The 15,815-nt window shown below is 41.9% G+C and overlaps 1 protein-coding gene across 1 annotated transcript; it reads left to right on the forward strand.

Annotated features, from left to right (window-relative positions):
• Nucleotides 1–2,635: 2,635 nt before the first annotated feature.
• Nucleotides 2,636–15,628, forward strand: LOC126404577 (cellular retinoic acid-binding protein 1). The gene is made up of 4 exons (XM_050067961.1): nt 2,636–2,812; nt 5,230–5,408; nt 6,233–6,346; nt 15,386–15,628. Exons 1-4 carry the CDS (start codon nt 2,743–2,745, stop codon nt 15,434–15,436), a joined length of 414 nt encoding a protein of 137 aa, XP_049923918.1. The 5' UTR covers nt 2,636–2,742; the 3' UTR covers nt 15,437–15,628.
• The last annotated feature ends 187 nt before the right edge of the window (nt 15,629–15,815 follow it).

The following is a 15,815-nucleotide window of genomic DNA, read 5'->3' on the forward strand; positions in this document are numbered from 1 at the left end:
CTCAAACTTACTTTCCCTTTTGGACATGAAACCACCCAAACAGATCTCCTGACGAATGAAAGAAACAAGGAGGCCTGGTGAAGCTGACACTTCATGCTGGGATGACGGAGTGCTCCCTGCTCTGCTCCATACATTAATTATCAGGCGGTGTCTGGAAGGCACTTTGTCATAAAGATTGATGAGGGGCTGTCGGAGAGGAAACAAATCTGACTCGGCCGGGGTTAGAGGAAGGGCCTCTCACTCTCATGGGATGTGACGGTGGTAGATGTGCAAGTGTGTGTGTGTGTGTGTGTGATGAAAGCTGTGATAGTCAAAGCATGAGAATTGTACTGGAGCGGCGGTGTTGTGTAATCTTATTCGCAGCTTCAGCCACATTTTTGAGACTTAAAAAGCAGCAAAGCAAATTTGAGAAGGGAGCATTCATTATCTGTGTCGACATCTTCGATAAGAGGAGATTAATTGTGCATCAATGCAAATATTTAATTTTTTAAAAGATTCACATTTTTACAAGTCTGCCTTAAAACAACACTCACGAGCCCGTAAACAGTTTTTGGTCGCTGTAAATGTTTCTCCTCTTTATACTGGTCAGAAATGAGGCTTCAGCCGTCTGAGTTACGCAAATATGTATGTTTTCTTTAGTGTATAATCACCTTAAAATAAAAACTGTCATGTTTTCGTTACCTTAGAATGAGTCGTTTATATCTACATAGGGAGTGGGTCCTCCTCTACGGAGATCACCATATTGCACCACCATGTTTCTACAGTAGCCCAGAACGGACAAACCAAACACTGGCTCTAGATAGGGACATTTGTCACTCATTTGACCTCATCACATAAACATTTGGTCATGGACTTTCCGCGTCCAGATACAACGTGCAAGGTACCCTGTGTGTTGAATGTTGATATTCTGGGACACTGTGTCATGTTCAGCCTGTTACATGCACTGTCTTCTTTCAAAATACTCTTCTGTTTTCACAGGAAATGTAGTTTGCATACAGTTTCTTTCAAAATAAAAGCACTACATCAGTACAACACCGCAAATTGACTTTTTTTTCCCTTCAATGCACGTGTTTAGGTTTACGTGGATAGGTTTAGGAAAAAAGAACAGGGTTTGGCTTTAGAATCTTACAGAACGTGAACACCGCTCTCCCAGATGAAGGTTAATGTTTGTTGGACCCATCCACCACCCCTCTCAGACTTTCGCCACCTTAACTTTCGTCCTTGTCCCACCACGTTTCCCCCTAATGCCACCAGGCACCGATAAACTATAACGGCAACCGGACGCAGATCAAGCCGACATTTAAGGACGCTTTTTTCATCACTGTCTGGCGATGCAAGTCACTGCCCAATCGATGGATTTCGACGACTTCAAAGTAAGACCAGGTTGCTCTGTGACAAGCCGAACAGCGCCAAAAAACCCCAGATTTTTACATGAAACTGCTTTATTCAGTGGTTTTTCTGGTTTGAACCACTGCGTGTGTTTGTTTTACAGATGACGAAACCTCTGTGGATAATTCAGCTCCTGCTAAAAACCTCCTGAACAATGAACACTAATGAAATCCCAACTAGGAGAAGTTTCAGCTGGTTGCAATCTGCACTCTTCACTGCTAGATGCCACTAAATCCCCCAAAATTTTACACACACAACCTTTATTTTCAGCTGGACTTAAGAAATTAGTTCTGTAAAGTGACTAAAACGGTTCCACTGAACAAAAGGACATATGAGAATCATTTTACAATAAACGTAAAAAAAAAAGTGAACCTGTTTGAGAATTAAAGGACTAAAAAACGTTTTTCAACTTATTTCAGGATTGTTTAGTGCTTTCCACCAAAAGCGGATTAACCCAAATTACATTAATTAATCAATAATTAAATACACAAGCAAACAAAAGAAAAGAAAACAATAGTGGTATCTGTTTAGACAAGCAGATAATTTCAGAGTACTTTGCTCCCTGACAAACATCTATTATTTGTCTTCTCCTCCTCTACCTCCCATGATGAAGGTGAATGGAATTTTGTTTATGGTGCTCACACCATACAAAAGTGACTAAAACCATCTGCAGCACTGTGTCCCCATAAAAACTGTGTAAAGTTTTTACTGGAGCTACTTTCTTTCAAATAAAAAGAGACAAGGTCTGTAGATTTAACTCCGACACTACGACTGGAAAAAATAAGTAGCTGTTGAATTTTTAATGGAGCACCAGACTGATGTCTGAAAACCCGGGCAAATAAAATGATGTGCATGAAGAGATACAACTGAAGGTAAGTGAGAAGATGTGTTTTTGGGGTGGAGTGACCCTTTAACTCGAGGTCCTGAACCCTCCATATATTCAGTTATGGATGCAAAGGAGACATCTGTGATGGAAAGACTGATGCTTATATCGTAAATATATATAGGTAAAGAAATATTTCTATAAATGCACCATTAAGTTCCACTAAACCTCAGATCAGATGAGCTGAATCATAATTAAGCACTGTCATTAAGATGAATCTCCAATGAGAACAACGTGTGTGTCTGTGTGTGAGTGTGTGTGTGTGTGTGTGTCATTAATGTGTGGGAGAGGAGGCTGAGGTAGAAGGGGCTTGGTCTGCTGTGTGGGTTCATTGCACACAGGGAGGAGGGAAGGAGGGAGAGAGGGAGGGAGCACAGGAGGGAGAAAAATAGCCAGAAGAAAAGGGAGCGGAGGAGACAGACGACAGGAGACGAAAGGCTGACACACACATTCACAACCCCACAAGAAAAATGCCCAATTTTGCAGGGACCTGGAAAATGAAAACCAGCGAGAATTTCGAAGAGCTGCTCAAAGCCCTGGGTGAGAATAATTCACTTTTTTTTCCTGTGAATCTTTGAATGTGATATAACAAGAGGGTTTTTTTGGAATTAATCCACTGAGTGAACATGAAAGGGGTCTTTTATCTGCACTGGAATATAGATAGACTGCAATCAAGGTTTATTTTGAAATGCATGCTGAGTTGACTGATATTGAAATTTTAAAAAACTGCACAAGAAAAAGAAAACTGCAAATAAAATATACAAAATGTGTCAAACATGAGGTACAAATTGGAGAAAATAAACGTACATTGAAAGCATTTTATATGATGGCAACAGACGAATAAATCTGATTAAATTCACACAAAATATCTCCAATTAAAGGTGATCTTTTGTGCCATTGTTCCACCAATCAACAGCTCAGGTTTTAGCTGCAGTTTTAATTGTTCTCCATATGGACGTCTGGTTGCATGAGACAAATTTAATACCCCTTGTTCCAAAGTGGACCTGGTTTTAATTTCAGTACGAGACAACAAACTTGTGAGCAGTCGCTGCATGTGAGTGATGGACGGGAAACAGACTGAGGTGCTCTCTGCTCTGATTGTTTGTACTGTAACTGTGTGACAGAGGGTTAATAGCTCTTCCGCTCATTCGGAGGACAGAATCTATCATGATCTACAGGAGAGCTAAACAAAGCAGCATTCCTGCCCCTCATCACCTTGTCACTGCACCCTCCATATTCGCAACATCTGCTGATAACAATCTAAGTCGCAGCTGCTGGAGGATCTTTTCTTATATATGAAAACCAATACTGTAAAATCTTCTGACAACTAAGAAGTGATTTGTTTTCACAGTGGATAACTATACCTGTACGCATTCCTCTGGTAAATACGCCAACTTTGATGTCTGAAACAGAATTTTTTTTTCTTAACACCTTTTTGGCGCCAGAGGCAGACAGGAAATATGAGGTGACACAACTCAAAGTCAGATGATAAAATATGGGGAAAGTAGTTTTTATGCTTAGTGGCAATAGGTGGGAAAAAGTAGTTTTGTTCTTGGGCTACATGTCGGTAATCCATAGCTTAAAGCTAAAGATCAAATTAACCCAGTACCAAGTAGTATCGAAACGTCTCCAGTCAAACGATACCTGCATTTGATCCTTTTAGCACCGCGGGTCTGAATTCAATACGTCCCAACTGCCCGCTGGATCGACAAACTTTCTGTTGCTGCCATCTCCGGAGCAGTTCCAGCAGCTGCTGCTAACACTGGACACTGAGACGTTACGTGGTCCTAACAAACTCAAACTGAAACCAAAACGGCTCCATTCTATCGTTAAAGCTGGTAGCTGTATGATGCTAACATTTAGCACTGTCACTGTGTGTCGAGTAGGTTCAACTGCAGCTGGAGCAGCTACATGACCCGCCTTCTAGCTAAACTCACCCATCTTAACCTACACGTCAGTCCACGAACAGCCCCTCTTGGCCCGGGGACGGAAGGGGAACGGCCCATTGGTTCGACAGCCCATTGATTCGACCATATTAAACTCATTGTTCCGAAGTCCGTTCCGAAATCATCATGATGCCCTGTGGTTAAGGTCTGGTTAGGTTTAGGCACAAAAAACACTTGGTTAGGGTCAGGAAAAGATCATGGTGTGGGTTAAAATGAAAAAGAAAGTGACAAACACATAAGCTGTGAGCCTGCTCCGCCTCAAGCCGGTCGCGGCGCACCATACGCCCGCCGCGAGCCGTTCAGCACCGCGGACAGTCGGACTAATGGGATGTCGAACCAATGGGCTGTTGAACCAATGACATGGACCCGACGGAAGTGCTGACAAAACTGCTAAGTTAGCGATTAGCTAGCTATGAAGTATTACGTTAAAAGAGAGGTGGTTAATGTTAGGGTAAGGGTAATGGAAAGGCTACATCTCGTTACTTATGCTAATGCTAGGTTAACAATTAGCTATCAGTAGCTATTGAGTATTATGTTAAAAGAGAGGTAGTTAGTGTTAGGGTAAGGGTAATGAGAAGGGTTACATCTCATTACTTACAAAGTAAATCACGTCTTCATGTGTTATGAAATCTAAAGTGAAGTATTGCTACATTTGGTTTCATATATTTACTACAGTGTATGTGCGTACGTGTGCAGCCAATGGATTCTGTCCCATGGATCTGGTGCGGCGCTCACACTCCCGCAGCAGCGGCTAAAACACATTCAATCTATGGTGTGGTGAAGTCAAGTGTTGGGTTTGGCCGTTCAGTGTGTAGAGACACCACCAACACGTTTATAAGTATGGCCATACTACACATGACTCCAGTATGGGAGTTAAGTACTCTATTGGTATCAGTATCCCTTTACAATACCCAGTCCTATTTTGTACAACAGGTTATTATACTTCAGACTCATCAGCCCTACTTTATCTTCATACTGCAGACTCACAGAAAGCTCTGTACGTGTTTTCAGGTGTGAACGCCATGCTGAGGAGGGTAGCGGTGGTGGCTGCATCCAAGCCCCACGTTGAGATAAGGCAGACCGACGAGCAATTCTACATCAAGACCTCTACCACAGTCCGCACCACGGAGATCAACTTCCGCATTGGAGAGGAGTTTAATGAGGAGACGGTGGACGGCAGAAAGTGTAAGGTAATCTGATTAAATTAATTAAAAAAAGAGCCACTGCCGCAAATCTTTGTATGTAAAGTATTAATTAAAAATCTATACAATATTTTTGAGGATCAATACAGTAAACATAATATCACGATACTCAGGTGTATCGACATCCTAGCGAGAGATGAATTGAAAAAAGGAACGGTCAAAATCACAGCAGTAGAAGATGAGATATATATACTGACTTTTAGTCCTTAATTTGGGTTAAACTCCAAAAACACTAGAGCCTACATTTCCCAAAATGCAACTCAACACCGATGACCCTCTCTACCTGGCAAATGCAGAGAGGGTCATTGGGGTTTTTGTCTAAGACTTTGGAAACCCCCATTTTTATGTTGCATATACATTAAAACTTTAAATTATACAACACTGTGGTAAATGTTTAGTTAGGTTTAGGCACCAAACCACTTGGTTATGGTTAAAAAGAGTCATGTTTTGGCTTAAAATACCCACTTTGGGGGCACAATCCCAACTGGAAACGCAGCAATGTCTCTGTAAAAACTGTAAACTGACGACTAAACTGAACTTTGTGTGTAAAATTGTCCCTTTAAGACTCATATTTGATTCAAATTAAAGGAAACTATTTGCAAGGAAGTCTGTTAAAAGGCACTATTTAAAAAAAAAAAACTGTAGTTCTTCTAAAAAAATGCAAGCCTCCCTTGAAGTCTGACAAAGAGATAAACACAGTGTCCCCATCGATCGCTCGTCTATCACTTTGCCTTACTGCCGACGTCCTGTTAGCCAGGTGAAACTGAGGGGATAAACAAAGGAAACCTCATTAGTGTGCTGCTTTTCTACAGAGTTTGGCCACTTGGGAAACAGAAAACAAGATTTACTGCAAACAGACTCTGCTGAGCGGGAACGGCCCGAAGACCTTCTGGACCCGAGAACTCAACGGGGACGAACTCATACTGGTGAGTAGTTGTTGTTTTTTTTAACTTTACTGTAAGTAGAAATATAGTGAGAAAATAAAAGAGAATTAATCAAGTGTACAAAGCCTTTATGGGGTGTCACATTTGGAGGTCGCAGTCTTAAACCACATGAGACATTTCCTGCTTCTACCTTTCTTTCTGCCAATAAGAGACAATGGATTATTTAAAGGGACAGTCCGCAATTTGCATCAGAAACACTGTTGAATAGAACATTTTTGAAAAGTGCGCTCATTTGCTTTTTTTGGCAAGAGATAGAGGAGGGGGTTGATACCTCTCTCATACCTCCATCCATTTTCATCTGCTTATCTGGGGCCGGGTCGCGGGTGCAGCAGGCTGAGCCCAGTACTCCAGAATCCCTCTCCCCAGAAATGATTTCCAGCTCCTCCTGGGGGATCCCAAGGCGTTCTCAGGCCAGATGAGATATATAATCTGTCTAGCATGTTCAGGGTCTACCTCAGGGCCTCCTACCAATTGGACATTGGTGCCTGAACCACCTCAACTGGCCCCTTCTGACACAAAGGATCAGCAGCTCTCCTCCGGATGTCTGAGCTCCTCACCCTATCTCTAAGGCTGGGCCCAGCCACCCTTCAGAGGAACCTCATTTTGGCTGCTTCTATCCGTGATCTCATTCTTTCGGTCATTACCCAAAGCTCATGACCATAAGCAAGGGTTGGGACGTAGATGGACTGGTAAATCGAAAGCTTTGCCTTCTGATTCAGCTCCCTCCTTACCTAAAAGGTCCAGCGCTGCACCCACATCACTGCTGATGCCACACCAAACCGCCAATCACGCTCCATTTTACCCTCACCCGTGAACAATACCCCGAGATACAAACATATTCTCACTTCGATCTCGTCACATATTGATATTATGGTCATGGGTGTGTTGTTGAGACATTTGAAGACGTCAGCTTGGACGTCAGGGCTGTTTTCAACCATTTGCTGACATATTGTAGACCAAAAGCTGATTAATTAATCGAGAAATGTTTTGTAGATCAGTGAATTATAAAGATAACCCTTCGTTGTTGCTCTTTTTTTTTGTATAAGCAAGCAAGATATATATAGCTTCATATTTTCTGCAAAGACACAATAGTGGTATTGATCGTCTAACTCTCTGCCAGGAATCAAATAAAGCTTATTTCCCAATGATGGAGGATATATCGAAAGAATCATGGCAGACGAACAAACTAGAACTGGACAGATGGTCAAGAGAGGCCGTAACTAGGTGGTGACAGCAGATGTGAAAATGTTAAATGATCTGGTCAATATTTTCCAAAAATGCTACGTAGTTCCTCAGAAATGTTCCGAGCTCCCATGGCCATTTAGAAACTCCATTTATTTCTTGTATTTCCTTTGTTTGCCAAATGAGGGTGTGGATAAACATGCCTGCATCTGAGAGAGAGCATATTATCATGATGCATTGTTTTTTAGTTTCATTATTTGTTCCTGTCAAGAAATAAAAAGACATTGATAGCAAATCATGTTAATAGAGAGGTTTTCCAGACGCAGCAAAAGTGCCTTTTGTTTTTTGGAAGAAAAAACGCACAAAAGGCTGAAAGCATGCGAGTTATTTGTTGCATTCAGGAGCTCCTCAGGGAAACTTAATGTATTCCTTTGAAATCTAGATTAACATTTCACTGCCATGCTTTTGTTGTTAGACAACATTTCGTGGTCTTGCATTCATCAGAAACACGTCTGCCTCCAGTTCCCGGGAATGCACGATCACTGAGACAGAGCCGGTTTTTTTCTGTCAACATCTGGGCCTGTTTGGATTTATAGGCCAGATGGACAACAAAGCAGAGTCCAGTTTGGTTGTGATGTGGATCTCTTTACTGACTGTGACTCACCTCTGCAGAGAGGCAATCAGGAAAACATTTGAGAGGGGCTGTAATTTGGACTCAAACAGGGAACAAAAACTTTGAACAGGACCAAATCTGTTTTTATTCAAGATAAGGGTGTGGACGTCTGTCCGTCCACATTGGAGTGATAGGCTGTAATCTGATCGGCATGTGGGGTTGAATCACTGGAATTTTTATTTTCAAAGAAAGGTTCATAAGTTTTAATGTGATACCAGTGAGGAGGGAGAGGCCTGATGTGTCATTCAAACAAAAACTCCCCCTCATATTAAACCTCAATTTAACGCACCGTTTAGATTTCAAGATTTGAATGATGTTGAAGCAGAAATATTTGGCTCTGAGGTGAAATGGACTGTGAAATATTTTAATAGTAATCTGGAGGCTGACATCACTAGAAGTTCACATCCCCCAGTTATCAAGTCCAGTTTAAAGTTTCTATAAAATTCTGTTAACAAAAGTTTTGATTTAAATCAAGCAGCAACCTCTCAACTAAAAAATGAAACCAAAAACTGCAGTTCCTCTAATGGCCACTTGAGGCTGTCTCCAAAAGTCAACCTCCATAGACGCCCATGTTTAAATGCCCAACTTTACAGGAGAAATAAAACAGTTTGGGTCTCTATAGCTAATTTCCCCATTTATGACAAATGTACAAGTGGGATTTATTATTATTTTTTATATATCTCACCTGTTTGAATTATATCAAGGCTCAAGGTTGTGTATTATTATGGGCGTGGCCTCTTTGAATGACAGGTTGGTGCCGTCCATTGACAAGTCACTTCCACGGCTACCAGGCTAAAGTTGGTTAGGTAACGTCGGCCCTCTGGGAACGCCACTCAGCCTTGCAGCATATTTTTCCCAGTGGCCACTCATGGTATTGCAGCAAAAAAATCCCTTGAGGCCCAAAAAACATTTTCTCCATAAGTCACCATTATAAAGGAGAAATCTGTAATGTTGTGTTCACGCCAGGCGCAAATAAACCAATTTGTGTGAGGTAATTACATGTTAAGTCAACGTTAAGACGTGATTAAACGTAAATATCTGCCGGGCAGCGTGATGGATGTAACGCAGTGTGACGTGACGCAAATGACACAAAATCTTTAAACTGAGCGGCGCAAATGAAGCAAGTAGCGTGATTTTGAATCATGCTTTTTCACAAGAGTTGAAAAATCTGAATTTCAGCGACCAATCAGCATTGACATCCTCCAGGGACGTATGATACCAAGGATATACTGACAGAAGTTTATTCATCAATTCAGCGATTTCACCTGGGCATGAAGCAGGTCAACACTAACGACACAAAAATTCACATTGCGTTTGGTGTGAACACGACATAAAACTGTTGACAGGACACCTTGAACTGCAAACAGAATCAATAATGAATCTGTCCTGCATTTTTGATCCATGAAGTTTTCATATTTGCAAAAATTTTCTAGAGTGGAGAAAAGTGATTAAAAAAAACTGTGACAAGATTAAGTCTATGAGCCAAGTGGGAACTCGTGGGTGGTGCCAGTGAGAAGTAAGAAAAGTGAAACGAGAAGTAAAGCTGGAGTATGGTTTGGTGTATGTGCCAGGTGAGCAACTCCGTTGGAATGAATAGGCACCATCTTGGGGTCCAGTATCTAGTTGATATTAAAATCTATGGGAAATGTAAGCATGGCGTAACCTCAGATTCTTTGAACAAAGGCGTCGCCCAGTTGTCACTATCTCAGTGCATTTTCAAGTCATGAAAGTTGGAACATTGGTCCCCTAAAAATGTCATTTGGCATGACAGCTGACAGTGCAGGCAGACAGTGGGGCCTGTGGGGGGGGGCATAAAGAGAGCGGGATGTTTAACAATGTGTTGGGCAGAGAATGGGCCTTTATAAGTGACTGCCACCTTAGAAAAATGCCTGTGTTCAAAATAGAAGCCTCATTAAATTCAAAGACATGACATGGTTGTTTGGTTCTATGTAAAAATGCAAAGGTGGCATAAAGAAGGGACTCTGTAGCGGCCCTGTGGCCGGATCTCTGTGTAAAAGGGGCTTTAGAAATGCCCCAGTGTCGTGCACCTGATCTGTGTGAGGCTACTTAGATTAAATGTTGCCTCTTGCAAACATGAGTGAGGACAGCAAATGTTGAACAGCTGAAAACCAGCAATTCATTTATCATAAATACTTACAATTATTATCTGTTTATTAAGTGCCGCTGGACTCCTGTCATTTTGCAGAAGTGGCCCCTGAACAAAACAAGTCGAGTGTCTCTGATCTGCAGGGAACTAAAAATGAAGAGATCCCGTCTTCTACTAACTCGAGTTCCCTCTGCTCTCTGTTCAGAGGACTGTGATCGATCCGTCAGTGTAAACAGAATGAAATGCACATAAACTTCAATAAAAGCGCCGGCCAGCAGATGAGGAGATTGGGCTCTTGGGGAGAGATGGATGGATGGATGTGGAGCTTAATGAAGACAACATGTGGTGACTCAGTGCACTCACTGTGAACTAAGAGGGCTGGATGTTAAAGACCATTTGGAGAGTCCACAATAAAAAGGCGAAGAGGCCTGAGAATAAAAAACTACTCTCTTACTTGTCCATGTGAGGAGCCTCATATACTCACTCTACATTTTAAGCCAATAGATATTGACTTTTTAAAGATAAATGCACTCCTACATGGGCTACTTTATGATGGGACTGGAGCCAGATGAGACTGTGTGGCTGTGATGATGGTGTTGGCGGTCCAGGCCTGTGTGTGTGTGTGTGTCCTCCTGCGGGCTTTAATTGGTCTCATTGATCATGCTGTTGAGAAATGCCAATGGACCCTGGTGTTACCTCCAGTTAATGTCTCCCTCGGCATCGCGCCACGTGCCAGATGGAGTCGCCTCAGCTTCATTTTTCACCGCGCTGCCCCGCTTCCCCCGTCCCACCACGCTGCATGGCCTGAGATAATGATGATGTGTGGAGCTGCAGTTGGCCATAACGCTACGCCCCTGGGACTCCCATAAATCTTTGGGCTCGGACACATCCACCCCCTAACCCCGGGCATCCAATGTTTCCTCCCCATTCTCATCTCAGTTTTTGTCACGTCTGTCTCTTAAGCGGGCAGCTGTGTCAAATTAAGATCATGATATTAGAGGTTTAGGCAGTTAGTGGTAGAAATGTAACAAAGCAGCGAGAATATGACGAAGAAATTTAGCTGCTACTAAACATGAAAACCTGACATGTTTATACTTGAGTGGAGTTTATTATTCCAGCGCTACAGTTGATTTAAAATAACATTTAGACGCACAATTAAATGATATGATGCAGAAATGTACTACTGACCTACACAGTAGTATACCAAGTATCTAAAATTGGCACCACATTAACAAACTACAACATTAAGGGTGTTTTCATATAAAGTCCTTTTTAAACAAACCAAACTCAGTCCTCTTCAGCTCCGTTTCCACCAAACACTTTCAGTATGGTACCTTATGGAACCAAAGTAACCCTTCAGACATGGTACCTAGACCCTTGATCCATTTATCGTTTCCACCACAAACAGTACCCTTAAATGTGGGCGGGGTTGTTGTCACTCACTGCTCCGTCCAGCACTCACTGCATTTCCTCATTACTGGTGATTCAGATGGAAGTTTGCACCTCGTTTATCGTCCACAGAACTGAACCGTACTGCACGGTGGAAATGGGGATTTAACGGTGTTTTTCCACACTTGGTCCTTTTTAGCCCTCAAAGCGGACTCAGAGCAGTGACTCAGCATTTCATGCGTAAATCTGAACACTCCAAGAGAACTCAGACCCCTCTGAAGCGAACCGAAGCAATCAGAGCTGAAGTTTACCAGGAAGAGAACTGAGGCCTCTTTCAAATGAACTGACAGTGAACACAATAAGAACTGGGTCCCTTTTCTGTTGGTCCACTTTAAGGGTGTTCTCACATATAGTCCCTTTTAAACAAACCAAACTCAGTCCTCTTAAAGTGCACCAAAAAGTGGATCAACAGAAAAGGGACTCAGCTCTTTTTGTGTTCACATTGTCAGTTCATTTAAAAGAGGACTCAGTTCTCTTCCTGGTCAACTTCAGCTCTGATGGGGCCTCAGTCCTCTTTCTGTTCACACTAGAGCCTATGTATAATATATACTGATATAGTTTTGTTTTTACTTTGGCATGGCCCTGCAGTGTGGTTATGAAGCCCTCGCTTTCAGATTAACTTAAAATTGGAGGAAAACCTTAGTGTTTCTGTGCTGTACACTGTTGCCATTTGTTGTGTTTTATATTCCACATCTGGAGACGTGCAGCATCTTCTGTGGACCAAACTACTCCTCGTCCTGCATCCTTGCAAGCGTTACAGGCTGACATAGTTTCATCTGTTTTTAAAGTGTCCCAGTGCACATTTAATATTGTAAAATTACTTTTTATACAACAGTAAAGACTTTTACCCGAGTAATATTCTTTTAGGTGACCTTAACTTGGGTACTTATCCATAGTCAGTATATTACATACAGACGATGCCAGTCCGCACGCCACCAGTTTGGAGAAGCAGCCGGAGTACGACCACAGAAGCTAAGCAGTGTCCTGCTGTGGACGCGGGCAGCAGCAAAACGCATTTTACAGTTTAAGCGTACTCTATAATCAGAAAATGTTCATCACTTAACCTTTACATCAGACTGTTTGGCTTCAGGTACCCATCTGTGCTCTCATCAAAGCCCCTAGCCTTCATTAACAAAAATAGTAATCTGGCTGAAGATAGGGGATGTGGGCCTACCTGGTGTCTTGCTGTCTTGGCACTGATCCGACGGCCGTCACTCGGTCAGCTTGCTCTCCGTGGTCCGGCATTGCTTAGCATCAGTACTCCATTAACAGTGTTTTTGTAGACATTCAACATGTGGACAATAATTTGAAAAATCTTCACAGGGAAAGGGAGGAAACTCCACCACATGTCCCTCTTGCAGCACTTAGAGACATCTCTCCTCAACTGCTGTCACACACCTGCTCCAATTTGTCTCTTAATCACTCTGGCACACCCCCTTTCAAACTAACACAGGCTCTACACCTGGGTAAGCCCAACCCACCTAACCTAACAGTCAATGGGGAGACCATGTGCCATGTAGGATCACTAATAGTTGCTGGTCTACCACTGCCTCCATCAGTTAGTTTGTGTTACTGTGTGATTGAGGTGATTCTGAACTACGACTTTTAAACATCAAAGTCACCCAATGACACAAACTGTTTGAGATTTAAGCAATGGTAAATCACTGTTTCTCTCGGTGGAGTCTGACTTTAAAGAGAGCGATATAACAGCTTCAGCTCCCCGATGGAAATCGCTGTCAGACAGTAAGGTAAAGGAGTGTAATATTTTAAATATCGTGTACACTGAAACAAATTTCCTCCACAGCAGTACATTGTGTAGCTCCTGTGTCGGACTCCAGCCTGCTTCTCCAAACTGGGAGACTTTAAATAAGTACCTTATCCAACTGCACCTCAAAAAAATCGGAACTAAACCTTTAACTACAAAATACTTCTGTTGAGTTCAGGGGCCGTATTTACAAATAATCTCATTACACTCTCAGAGAGCTCCTAAATTAGCCTAAAAACATTTGGTCAGGAGTCCTAGCTTAGGAGTGATTTAAGAAAGTTCTCAGAGCAACTCAGAAACTTTTACCTTAGTGTGGAGGTGTGGTCGATCCTGTTGCTAGGTGTGATGTATTCTTTTAACAGATGTGATTGGTTGTCACAGACACACCCTTTTGTGAGCCTGCAGGGAGTGGACACCCAGTGGATCATTGTTAGTGTGATCACTCTGCTGATGGAAGGTTGAGACAGACCCAAGTCATCACCACTGCACTGCTGCATTTTTCTAGTTTTATAAATATCCTCGTGCTGTGATCATTGTATTTCTTGCGTTATATCAATATTGCATTGGGTGGAAACTGTGCGTATCCCTCATCAGATCAACCACAAACTATTATTAAATTATTCTTGCACAATCTAATTGTATAGCATTTAATTTATTCTGTCATTCAGTGTTTGGAGAATATTACTCTGACCTCTTTGTGTTTCCACCATTTTCTCCTCTGCTTAAGAAACCTTTCAGCCATATTAAAGTCCTCCTTCCTCTCCTGGGGCCAATTTTCACAAACATTCTGAGAATCCTTTCAGAGAGCGTCTAACTTAGCCCAAAAACTTTAAGTAAGGAGTCCTAGCTTAGGAGTGATTTAGGAATGCTCTCAGATCAACTCTGAGCAAGGAAGGGACAGAAACTTTTACCTTAGTGAGGACGTGTTGTTGATCTTGTTGCTAGGTGTGATGCATTCTTTTAACAGATGTGATTGGTTGTCACAGACACGCCCTTCTGTGAGCCTGCAGGGTGTGGACACCCAGTGGAAATGAGATGAACTGCTGACTGTTAATGCGTTGTCATTGTTAGTGTGATCACTCTGCTGATGGAAGGTTGAGACAGACTCAAGTCATCACTGCTGCACTGTTGCATTTTTCCAGTTTTACTAATATCTTAGTGTTGTGATTATTTTATTTCTGTCATTAGAGCATGAAGAAATGTGCGTTTCCCTAATGAGATCAACCACACGTATTATTCCTGCATGATGTAATCTGTAACATTTCATTTACTCACTGTTATTCATGGTCTAGAAAATATTTCTTCCTCTTTGTGTTCCCACCATTTTCTCCTCTCTTTAAGAAACTCTTAAAAGTCCTCCTCTCTATTCCTAACAGTTTTTCACAGAGCTCTTTTAAGGGCTAGAAGGCTCTGTGAATAACTTCTTTACAAGGACATAGTCTTAATTTTAAGGGGAAATTCTAGGAAAATGTCATAATTCTAAGAATTTTCAGTTTCATCACGAGAAGCAACTCTTTGTACGAGGAAGCTTTGTGAATACGGCCCTGGGACTTCTTTCAACAGTTCTTCGTGTCAAACCTATGAGTCACATGACTGATTTCACTGTAAGTAAGGAAACTCGGAACAATGTCAGACGTCACCCTGGTGAAGGCAAGACAGCAGAAGGCTGAGGACAACACTGTGCACTGGAGAAGAGACGATAGACGATTGTGATTTTAATGGATTTACACTGGTCTGAACCTTGCTCTGTGTATGTTCTCAAAGATAGAAAATGAGTGTCATGATCAATTCAAGAAAAACTCAAGTGAAGCATTTTTTTCCTTCTCCCACTCAATCTCGTTTCAGACCTTTGGAGCCGATGACGTGGTGTGCACAAGGATCTACGTACGAGCATAGCAGAAGTCCACAAGTTCCCATTTCCTGTCAGTCAACTGTCAGTGTGAGGAATTCCACATAAAAAAATAATCTGTTTTGACATTCAATGCTTTGCATCTTCATAAAAAAAATCACAATTTCATGTGGATGTTACTGCTTTCCCCTTTTTGTATATAATTTTTCTACCATTGGCAATTAAACGATCAAATTATGTGCTTTTGTTAAAGTGTTGACTTCGTGCTTCAGATCCTGGGACAGTAATACAGACAAAGAAACAGCAGATGTAGACTTAAAGGAATACTTCACCCACAAAATGACCATTTGTATGTCAAGTTACTCACTGCGTTACGTTTAATTCCTGAAGAGAATTCGCTTTTGTTGCATGCCTCTGTGGTGTACG

This window comes from Epinephelus moara, chromosome 1, assembly GCF_006386435.1.
Source record: "Epinephelus moara isolate mb chromosome 1, YSFRI_EMoa_1.0, whole genome shotgun sequence".
Lineage (NCBI taxonomy): Eukaryota > Metazoa > Chordata > Actinopteri > Perciformes > Serranidae > Epinephelus > Epinephelus moara.